Raw genomic sequence first — 12,289 nt, forward strand, 5'->3', positions numbered from 1 at the left:
CTAGTTTTTCTTAGCAAAGATTTTAAACACTGGCCAGACTGGAATACTCAAATTATAAGTTATAACCATAATACACCATGAATAGTAAAGCCTGATACTTGTGTAACAGCTTTCTCCAAAAATCTCAGCATTTTAAAGGCTGTAAAGACCAGAAATACCACCCCACAGCACTGAGCTATGCATGTGAGTTCGGAAGGCAAGTCATTATGGAAGTTCCCTTACCTTTTCTCACCACAAGACCTGATGCATACTAGCATGGGGCAGCTTGTGGGCGAAGTTTTGCCCTATTTTCCTGTTGATCCATGCCTGCCACCGTGTTTTCCATCCATTGTGATTTGTGGACGGTTGGGTTGTACTGGCCCTCTCTCACTAATTACTTGCTTTGGCGGGCTTTGCTCAGGAATCCCAGTTACCACGAAGGTTGGCCCTCTGTGGTTCTCAGATTTGCCCATCTGATCCTAACCCTGACCCTACTCGTTAGTCTTCTTTCCCCCACTTAACTGTCCTTTTTACCTTTGTGGCCACTTCCCTGTCCCCTCATGTCATTCCTGTGGCTTATTCCTCTTGGAAGGATTCCAAATCACTTAAGAAAACAATAGAAATCATATCTGAGGCACAGCACCAGTCAGAACATGAGTTAGTGTGCAAGGAAACACACCTTTGATGCATGTGTTTTATAGGACCAAACCCTGAACTCCTTACTCAGTGCATGATCAGCCCCACACTGCTAGAGTTCCCACTGAAGCAAAGAGCGTGTCTGCTTTTGGAAATCTCTTTACTGGGAAACATCTCAGAATATAAACCTAGCTTTATTCATGGTATGTTGCAAGATACACTTATTCCATTTAGCTATTAATCTTCTTGCTGTGTTCCTGCTTTAGTGACTGCAAGTAAGAACCTACTCACAGGAAACAGGGTAATCAGCAGTAATAAAAATAGAACTAAAATAATTAAGAGCACGTGGTAGATTAAAAGCATAAATCCTGAATACTTCTCCCAACTTTTAGTTAAGTCCTTCAGGCAAAACATCCATGACTTCATTTGGGAGTTTTGCCAGAATAAGTAAAGAATCCCTGCATAAAGATGTCAGTACTCGACTTATTTACATGCAGTCAGGAACAAACAGCATAATATTTGATTAATGGGTAAATAAGAAAAAAATTCTAATTCAAATGTCAGAATATCAAATACAAACCCTCTTTAAAAAAGATGCAAGCTCAAGATTCAGATGAGCCTGGGTTCTCCATGAACCTCTTCTGATTGGACAATGATTCCACCAGTTGCATGAATCAAAGGATACTAAAACTTTGATTGGTGATTTCAAAGTTCCATAAGTTTATCCTCAGGTCATCAGCTGACATGTAGGTTTCATAGTCACTATTTACGGATATGGAGTTGATGTGATATGTGTGTGCATTGGCAAACACTCTTCTGGGGGTGGCCTCCACCATTAGATCCATGGGCCTCAGCACAGGTACCTGGCAAGGCAAGGGAAAAAAAAGGAAAAGCAGGGTGTTAAGATTAAAAAAAAAAAAATCCCAGAATTAAAGAGTTCATTGCAACTTGCATATCAGTGTACTCAGGCCCCTATAAACAAATGAAAGCCTAGTTTAGTTCATTTAAGGCACTGGCCACGTATAGGGGACATGACATGAATTAGCTTTTGCCTCAGGCTCAAGGCTTGAATCTGACCTAGATCAGTACAGTTTCACAGCAGTAGTTCGTCCTGTGACTGTTTGATGCACTGTGTAAAATAGGTCGGTGGTCTTAGTCCAGTTCTCATTTGATAGTTGCATGTATCGCTAACATCACCATCTCAGCTGATACTCGCTAACCCTTTGCTGGCAGTTTCTAGTCCCAATGGATTTAATCGTGCCCTACAAATTAATTCAAACCTCAGTAATTTTATAAGTTAGTATACATACTGCAGCCAGGACACTCAGCAGTAGAAAATAAACCAAATGTAGAAATTCTTTATTTTCAGAAAGCAGAAATTGGTTAGGTCAGGTTTGAGTAATCCAGTGAAAAAGACCTACTACCCTTTATCCCATTGCCACACTGGCCATGAGTCCCTCTTTGGCCTCTCATACAATTTCTGCCTCAGTTTTCCTATTTAATAAAAAAGAGACAATATTGATTTAATTCACAGGGCTCTTGTAATAAGACATTAAAAGGTTCTGATTTATGAGGGCATTTCAGAACTAACAGCAATTGCGAAATGAAACTATTTTGTGGGCAGAGATCATTTACTGGACCACATCACTTTTCTACATATAGTTGTAATCAATGGGTGCATTCAACAGTGCTGCTATAAGCGTTCATTGCTGTTGTGTACTTTTCTACTTTGTCGCAGACATACAGCCATTTGGTTCTTAGTTTCTGAAACACCTTAGAGAAAACAAAAGCAAAGCCTGCTCTTTTTCAGCACTAACTGCTATACTGCATTACTCTGAACAGCCTATTTAAGGCTATGCAGTAAGACCCTTTCGTCAGATCTACACGAATGGAGTCCTGTGTCCACATCCAGGTTCATATACCAGAATGGTATTTTAGAGATAAATGTTTATACTTGGGTTTACATCGAATGTCCTAAATGCAAGCACCTTTTATTCGTGTTAAATCCAAATATGTAAAAAGCCAAAAAAGAGAGAACATGACTATAGTTTTCTCAATCACTTCCATTCAGCAATTTCTTTACTGTCTGCTATTAAGCCAATGATTTTTAACAGGGACACCTCAGTCAGTATTGATTTTTATCTCTTCATATTAAAAAAATGGAATTCGAGACAATAAGAGAGAAAAACATAGAAATGATAAAGTAGAAGATGATACAGGAAAAAAGAAACTGTGACATGCAGTTTTTCTTTCACATTTATTAACTGGACCTCATGCAAGTCATCAGTGAATGAACTGATGCAGTCAAAAACAGTGTATGCAAAGAAAAGCATAAGTAATGTCATCAGCCATAACACTCTTAAGGCAACTTAATACAGTAGAAAGGTGTTAGCCTATGCTTCCTTTTGCCAATAAACTATTTCTTCAAGCTACTTCATTACTGTGTGTATTAGCTGTATACTGCCCAAAGAGATTTCACATGGCTGCTGAGGTGGGGATGGGGGTATGACTGCCAGGATCAAGTGACACTAGAACATAGGAACTGCCAGCTCAGAGCCTGAGCTTAATGTGATGAGCCTGCTTTCTAATTCAGCCTGACATATTCAATGATGCATCATTTGCTGTCGAAGGACTTTGCTCAGCCATCTGGGGGCATTTTGCTCAGAGACTGCAGGAAGCAGGCTGTCATTCACACTGTCAGAAACATGATGGCTTGCAAAGGTGAAGGGTTCAAGTGTTACACCAGGACTTTCTAGAAACAAAAATAAATACCAGTATGTAAAGGTTTTGGTATAAGATTTAATTCACTATAATGCTGATATGCAATAAAGCTATTTCTAGATTGTTATACTACATTCTCTAACCCCATCTTCATTGACGTCTCCAAAGCCCATGCTACTGTCCGCAACAATTGGCACTTGTAGAACAAACAAATCTGTTTAAGCGTACTGGTTATTCTCTACAGGTCCAAAAGTGGACCGAGTTACTCAATGTAATTGACTTATTTGTATAGAAAAGCTTTCTGTAAGCAAATTAGTTTTCGGGAGAGAAGGTGCCTACTAATGGTACAGTTAACATTTGTCTTCAACTAATACAAGTCTCTAGTGCAAGGATAAAGTCAAATTCTAGAGACTTTACGCGTTTCTTACTTGCATGGTTTACAACACAAAGTCCTGCTGGCAGAGCTGTGTTGGCCATGAAGAGGATGTATCCCACAGCGAATTTAGCTATGCCAGCAACTCACTCCCTTTCCCTGCTCCTCCCCACTCTATGGCTAGGGAGAGAAGTTACACATTAACTGGTTTAAGTGATCGGAAACTGGTTTAAATCTGTAACAGAACAGAAGTTCAGTGCACATAAACCAGTTTTGAAATGGCTGAAACTGGTTTAAAATCTGGTTGAATGTAATATTAGATTTAACTGATTTAGGTCAAACTGGTTTATGAAACTTCTGTCCCAGACCCCTCCCTGGTTTAAGTTAAATCAGAGTCCCCCAGCATCCCAGCATTTTGCAGCCTTGGGCTGGGCTGGGCTGTCTGCTGCAGACAGAGGGCTGGCCCTGTCCCTCTGCTCCCTAGCTGGAGCAATGAGGGCTGACTCACTGCCCCCCTTCTGGGATCTGGGGCCAGGAAGGGGGGTTAAACTTCTCTTCCCCTGAATATGGAGCTGCCCTGCCCTGCTTACTTAGTGCTGGCTGCGACTGTGGACTAGAAATCCCAGAGACACCTGGAAGCAGGAAGAGGAAGTGATGAGCAAACTTGCAGAGTCCTGCTGCTGTGATTATAGACTGCAAATCGGAGAGGCTTTGGGTGCCACAGGAAGAGGAGGCGAACACACAGCCCATGCTGGCTATGTGCCAGAGAGCTGTGCATTAGCACCCCCAGCTTCTGGCTTGAGCCACTGCAGGCACGTGGCTGCATTTCCTGAATCAAAAATGAATGTTCATTTGCTTAGCTTAGATTAACCTGCAAAGACCGAATCAATTCAGCCTCAGCCTTTTTTACTGCCTGTACTTAGCCTATGTGGACACATCTGAGATGGCAGGAGGTTTTTGTTGATAAAACTTGTGTCATTTGGGTCAAACACTTCAATTCTGATTTAAAAAAAAAACACCTTCTTTTGCCAGTGTAATTAAAATTGTATTACTGGATGGAGGAAAATTCCTGAGAGAGGTGGAGTGGCTGAAATGTACTGCTCACCTGCTAGCCCCAGATGGCAAATGGGCCCTTTGGGACTACTTCCAGCCAGTACAGAGCACCCTGTTTGTTCTAACCTGGGCTACAGTGGAGAATCAGGGAGTTATAACTGGTTGCTGGGCCTCAGATCCTCTTCCTTTTTTCTTCCCCTAGGATGTGGATTGACGGAAAGGATCCATCCTTTGTTTACTGCTTCTCTAAGCAGACGGCACAGCCATGTAAAAGCCTTAGTCCCTGGACATCAGATACACGTACGTTGGTATAATTGGGTTTTACATCTGAAAAAGGGAGAAACAGCCCTACGCTGGTGTGACTCATATCTGGCATAGAAATATTCTGGAGAAACTCAGAGGTAAAACAGTCTTACCACTGTACATTACATCAACATAGATGTCATCAGTCTGCAGCAGATCCCAGGGAAGTCATTTGCTCTATTGCATGCTCCTCTTTCACCTGGTGGTGAGGTGCTATAATGGTCCTATGATGGCCAGCAGGAGAGCTGGTTGTCTGTCTACCCTGGATCCCAGTTTATGTTCAAAGCCAATGTAAATTACACTGGCATAAAGGTGTGGTATGTCCAATCTTTTTTCTACTCCCCTTAAGCTGCCAGAGTCCAGCGATGGTGTTATCTAGTATTTGCTCTCCTCCTTCCTCTGCAGTGCAATAGGCAACCAAAGTGAGTGGGGTTCTTGGGGCTGCAACAAGGGCAGCAGCAGGTGATACCAAGATGGGATATACCTCTCTCATTGCAACAAAGCAATTCAACCACATTGCTTTAAAAATCACACGTGGCTCAAGAAACGCATTCTGAACCAAATACTTATTTTCTTCTTAATACAGTTGTATTTATGGGCCACAGCTCTGATGCTGCTGTTATAGGCAGCTATGCTTAGATAGGGAAGGTGGGGAAGAGATAGAAACAAACAACCATTGGAGGGAGGTAGGACCATTTGTATGTGTTTAGAGATTTCCAAAGAAAAGAAATGCAGGTGATTTCATCAAACAGTCCCATTTTCTTGCTTATTTTGACTGTGCAGAATTTAAGCTACCTGGAATTTGTACTGAGAATAGTTAGCACAAGTGGAAAAGGTTTTTTTTCTCTTTTCATCATCACTTGCGTTCATATATTCCTCTGAAAACAAAAGCTTGATCCCTTTCATTATCATACAGAGATGAAGCAATGAAAAGAAGATCCTTGGATTTTGTGAAAATGAAAGCCATTCTGGTTCTCCTGTAGAAAGGAGGTCAGGGAAGGAAGCAAGCCATTTGGCTTGGGAAGCCTAAGTAAAAGAAGTAAATCGTTAAGTAAAAAATGACTTCTGCCTGTAGTCTGTCTCCTGGCCAGTACTGGTTTGTTCTCTGCTATATATTTTCCAGTCCTCCATCTAGTCAAGGTTTAAAAGGTCTCAAGCTACATAGCTGCAGATGCTTCCCTTGGGAGACTATTCCAGTTTCACAGACCTCCTCATTACAATTCTGCTTAACATACAACAAATGGAGACAAAAAAAACCCTATGGTCTATTGTATTACTACTACAAACTACCTTGCATCCTGCAAAGATTTGCTATGCTGAATCGTAACCACTAGAAATTTAAGGTAGAAGGCAATGAACTTAGAATTACAGCACTTAGCAACTGTTAAATGAAAATGACTAAAAAAATGCCTGGTCATTTGACAGCAATTAAAAAAAGCTTTAATTTTTTTTTAATAGCTAATTGCCCTTGTGTTAGCCTCTATCTAACCCAGACCACTTCTACTTGCAGTGTCCTGACAATCTTGAACAATACAGAAGACTTCTAAATGCATTTCCTATTCAATTACTGAACTAACCTGCAGGGCAGTATCTGGTATTATATATACCCATTATTAAAGGGTAATTCAGTGTAACAAACCGAATCAAGTACATACAAAGGCTGTCAAATAAAATAAACTGCTAACAAATTAAATTACTTTCTGTTTTCGGGAAGGAGAATGTCAGTCATTTTTCATCTTTAAAAATATATGTCTTAATTTTTCTTTTTGATTTTAAAGAAGGACCCCTCTTGCAATTCAGAGGCTATTGCACCCGTCTGATATGCATATGATGCTCAAGTCTGTTCTCCTTGCCCTGCGAAGTCTTCCCCTTTCCCGAATTAATGAAGCACTAATCCTCCCGTGAGCTGTAAAATTCATTTCTGCCATGGTTCAGTGGCAGATATGGTTCAAAAAACAAGAGACCCAGCCCAGCCTTGGCCTCTTTTCATACTTGAGAATTACTTTTCTTTTCTCCAGATTCTGCCTTTAATCAAAAAGATCATGGCAGAGCTAATCCAATAAACATAATTATTATTCTCTGGCTATCATCAGGTTTCTTCCTTTTATTATGTGTTATGCTGACTGTCCCAACACACTACCTTCTCCTGCTAGGAGAAGTGGGGCAGAATTTGTTTCTATATTTAAATTCAGACTAATGCTGCTCTACTGAATTTGCTTCCACTTATAACATCATCTTTCTCAGTCCTCCCATGTTTAGATGTATGACCCAGCTTCTGGAGTCATATGTTTTTACATGAACTCTCACAAACAAAAAAGGCCAGCATGCATTTTTTTTTCAAATACACAATGACTATTATGTCAGTCTTATGCTCTTTGGGACCAAGTTCACAATGTATAAACAGCAAACCCTTCCGTGTCTCACAAATGTGTCAGGAACACTATTTTTTCATTTTATTGCTAGTGCAATTTCTGTTATAATTTCTCTTGTAATTAGTCTTCTTCTTTTGTGGTTGCAATCTTAAAAAATAAGGGTGAAGTTTTTTCACTTATATACTCATTCACACATATGGGAATGGGGTTGGTGATAACTAATGTGTGGCAAAGGTTAGAAATTAATGACCTAAAACAATTATCAATCTAGCATAATTCAAATGCTGCAGGATTCCCCCCTTCTGCTTAACTGAACTTATTCTGAAAACTTCAAGTCAGGATTCTGAATGTCCAATGCAAGTAATTTTCAGCAACACCTGAACTGTGTAGAACTTACAGAATTTGGGTGTTAAACAAATAAAGTCCACTGAAATTAGGGATGTGTGGAACCTAGGCCTAATGTTACTAAACAACTACAGAAATTAATATTGGACTTCCCCCTCATCTCGGATTGCCAGAGGATGTGCTCCTTTGAAACTTCATAATGAAGTTTCCCCCACCAAGAAATTCTGCAATGAGGATGAATCAGTTGACTATAGGTGGAACTAAAATGGTGAGATACGTGCATGGCTCCATGGGTAACTCAAGTGAAAAGCCTTCAACCAGAGAGCTTTTTGGCTTCCTGATTCTGGTCCACATGCTACAGCTCTGTCTTGCTGTGAATAAGCTAATGGCAATTATTCTTTTGTCTTTCACTTAGGGATCAGCAAGCTTTGTATAGGTTGGAATGATAAACAAATGCGTACAAGGGGTTTGAGGTCCCTGAGCTTCTGAGTTTGTGACAAGTAATCTAAAAATGTCATTAAAAGAAAATCAGACTTTAACAGCAGCAGCAAATCAGTGATCTTCAAATAGAGTAGAACCTGGATCAGTTATATTTGGATGATTCTCAACCCCCTTAATTTTCAGGATGGGCCACTCAGCTGTTTACTGTGACTTTTACTTCAAAGGGTGCCATATCTCTGATCAGGGCCTTTCTGGAATACCTCAGCAGTCCCAGGCATCTAACTGGAGAAGAAGCAGCTTTTAAAATAAAAATTGCAGCAAACATCTGGAACACGTCAGTGGTCCCACACAGATGTTTACTGTGGCTCTATGTAGCCCAAATTACTTTACAAACCCCGCTCTTCGCAGAAAGATAAGAAATGTATTCCTGCAAATTATCCAGGTTCTACTGGATATAATGACACTAAAAAATACTCCAGCAAGGAAGGTACTGGATTATTCTTTCCATTTATAGATGGAAAAACTGAGACAGAGAGGGACACGGCAACTTGTGCCAAGTTGGACAGTGAGTCAGTGTCAGAGCTGGGAGTAGGCCCAGGTGTCCTGGTTCGCCATGCCCTGCTCTATTTTCCCTCACAATTATTTAATATGTTAGAGATACAATAGCTTGCCTTGCTTCTTAAGTGCATTTGGTAGTAGTAACTGCTTTCCTTAAATGCAGTCATATTTGAGTAAACTGCTTTTTGTGGGTAATGTTCAAATCTGCCTCTGAACTAGAAATCAATTATTTACAAGACTTAAAAGTCATGAGCAGCCTAGTTTCTTTATGGTAGCAAATCCAAAATTGCAGTGGTGACCTACTGGTTTGTCTCTGGTTGTGTACCTGCATGATACTCAGGGTTAAAAAAATTAAGCAACTTGCAAAAGGTCCGATAGCCCTGAGTACAGATTTGTAAAACTGCAATTCTTCTTGCGTCCTTGTCATAAAATAGATGAATTTCCAGAATTGTGCACAAGTAATAGCTCTTTCCATTGCTGCAGTGAGGTCCTACTTCTTACAAGCCTTATCAAGAAGTCAGCAAACGAGAGGGTGCTCCATAGTCTGAACTTCACCACACTTGTGTATATTTGTGTCATTGGAGTAGCCCCATTTGATGATGTTTGTTTTTGGTCTCTTAGTTTGTGTGTGTAGGTGAGTCAGGCATCACCATGTTGGCTAGCGTAGATCAACTGCTCTGGGAAGGTCCTCCTGGTGTTCCAGATCCATTTCAAAGCATCTGATTGCGCATAATCTTTCCTTCCGTTATCTCAGTCAAGCCCTGTCAGCCATCATGTCCAATGGATCAAAACTGGTCACAAAACTTTTTTGTGCTGTAAGCCATTTAGTTACTTCTTTTGGACCCCATTCTATCTGCCATGGTCTTTCTTTTTGGCTCGCTACTTTTTTTCTGATACCAAGTGGTTCAATGCCAGCCAGTAAATACAGGCTACCCTTTGGTGTTGACTTCAGACATCCTGTTACTTCATGATAGCTGTCATTTAGACCTAGGTCTCGTTTCCTGGCATGAATTGATCATTCCTATACTGGACACGCATACTCAGCAGTGGAGTAACACAAGGCAATACCAGTGGTTCATAATGTAGCTGGGTTTGCTTCACTCTGACATGACCAACTTTTGAAGTATGTTGTTAGAGGTGCTGACTTCCCATCTTTATGCTTGCTTTGACGGTAACTGTTCCAGTCAGTGCAGCCCCCAAGTATACAGGGTTCGGATGATTAGTCACTGGGACTCCATCCAAGGTGGTGTTTAATTTCCATTTGGCTTCTCTATGGGATAGGTGAAAAGCTGTGACTTGTGTTCTAGTTGGTTTGGCACAAAGCTGGTTCTTATTGTTGTAATCTGAGAGGTTGTGCAGTGTACATGTTACTGTGTTCTCAACAGCGGCAAAGTCCTTCTCTTGTGGCATGATGCACAGAATATCAGCATATATGAAGCTCCTCCTATTACTCTGTTGTATGGGTTGGTCATTGGTATATCTGATAAAAAGGATTGGTGCTAACACACTACCCTGCAGGAGGCTGTTTTGTTGTCATCTCCAGTGGCTCCAGATCTTGCACAGTTTTACATAAAGATGTCCATTCTCCAAAACAGATCTTGTTAGTTAGGGCCGTCCCTGCTGCAGTAGTGTCTTCTGAGAAAGGATCTCTTTGAAACATTTGCTGGTATTTTTTGTATTTGGCTGCTAGCATGGGAGTGAACCCTGGCATATACTCAGTTCTGCATCCTTGCGGTATATGTACACCTCTTGGAGGTGTTGCACAGTGCATTCATAAAGAGGTTGTCATTTTCCAAAACTGGTTTGCTGTGTGTCACTTTTTTGTCAAGGTCTTCAGGAAAGCTTCTTCAGACTTTCTTAAAATTGAAGCATCTACCTTTACACACACACCACACCCACCTCCCATCCCCCTAATATCCCAGGTATATCAAGGAAGCAAACTCAGGCTTCATTGCAGAAAACTGCATTGACAAGTGCCGGGGGGCTCCGTGCTCCACTCCAGCCACAGCACTGGCTGACACCCATGGGACAGGGAGTGGGCAGTTGGGGGTCCCTTCCAGCAGGGCCAGAGGAGGGCAGGGGGTTGCAGGTTGTGAGTGAGGAGAGCTGGTGGGGTGGGTCTGCAGGTCAGGAGTGAAGGGCACCAGCAGGGCTGGGAGTGAGGAACACCGGCAAAGCCAGGAGGCTGCAGGTCAGGAGTGAGGGGCAGAGATGGGGGCTGCGGGTTGGGAGTGAGAGGCGCCAGCACAGGTTGGGGGGTGGGGGCTGAAGATTGGGAGGAGCACCAGCATTTCAGGGCTGCTCAGCACTACAAAGCATCGGGGGGACAGCCAAAGCAGGACCTATGTCCTGCTGAGCAAAGGGGGCAGGGAGAGCTCTGATTTTCCATGATAAAAAACTCCAAATCAAATGCCAAAATATATAGGTATTTAGAATGTATTATAATGATTGAGGCACCAGTAGGCTTCCAAATTGTTTTAAAATTGTAAATATATCAATAAACATTGTATTCAACTGACACACACACATACACATTTCATTTTAATTGTGGAAAAACACGGATTTTGTATTTTTTAATCAGAGAATTTGGGATTTTTAAACAGAAAAAACCAGGATCCCTGCTAATAACAGCCTGGTCAATTGTTAGGAAACCTAAATATCCAAGCTGAAGAAATGCAGTTATTACCCGTAAGAGCAAGGGAATACTGGAATATTTCAGGCACTGCAGTCCAACACCTCTCACTGCAGCCCATGTTGTACATATAATAGCACTTCTGTAGGAAATGATGTTGATGAAAGTCTTAGAGATCTGAAATCCCATTTTTAATAATTATAGTGGGATACATTCTGCACTTAGCTGCGTGGGTGTAGCTCCCACACAGACAAACCCTGTAGCTAATCATACCAGGAAAATTAAATATATCTATTAGTTTAGTGGATTACTTCAGTTTTGCATCTGTGTTACTTACAGCAGAATTTGTTCACTCCCATTGCTAGCAGCCAAATATAAAAAAATACCAGTACTACAGTGAAACATGAGTCTATACATGAGGGCAGAATTTCACCCAGTGAAATTACAACAGCTGAAGTCCAGACTAGGCCTTTTATTTAACAACAGGGGAAAACATAATTCGGTTATAATTGCAAAACATCAGCACTAGTTCTTTGAGGCCAAATCTTGAGAGGTGCTAAGCATATTCCATCAGCTAAGTTTCTCTCTAGATTTTATTCTAGAGTTTTATTTTTTAATTCTCCAAGGCATTTGCTGTCAGCAGCGCACATAACTGCCAAAGATGGCTGGAGATTAATATTTTGCAGACAGAACATGCATCAAAGACTATTTTCATGGCAGACTTACAATTTCATGCTCTCTCTGTCTTACTGGGCTTTTTTCATGAAGTGAGAGAAAATACCTTCCTCCATGAAGATAAACTTGCTATCTAATTACCAGTGCATGTAATCTATAATTCTGCCAGCTCCATGTTTTCCCTAGACATTTCCATCCCCT

The 12,289-nt window shown here is 41.1% G+C and overlaps 1 protein-coding gene across 3 annotated transcripts in view; it reads right to left on the minus strand.

The window, feature by feature from the left end:
* PPP2R2B (protein phosphatase 2 regulatory subunit Bbeta) overlaps positions 1–12,289 on the minus strand; it is a 264,323-nt gene that overhangs the window by 26,904 nt on the left and 225,130 nt on the right. For all 3 annotated transcript variants that reach the window (XM_090064739.1, XM_090064740.1, XM_090064741.1), the window contains one exon: positions 1,301–1,478. In XM_090064739.1, coding sequence (XP_089920865.1) covers positions 1,301–1,478 — 178 coding nt within the window. The remainder of the gene's footprint in view (positions 1–1,300; positions 1,479–12,289) is intronic.

Source organism: Crocodylus siamensis, chromosome 10 (assembly GCF_052110815.1).
Source record: "Crocodylus siamensis isolate JL-2025a chromosome 10, ASM5211081v1, whole genome shotgun sequence".
NCBI lineage: Eukaryota > Metazoa > Chordata > Crocodylia > Crocodylidae > Crocodylus > Crocodylus siamensis.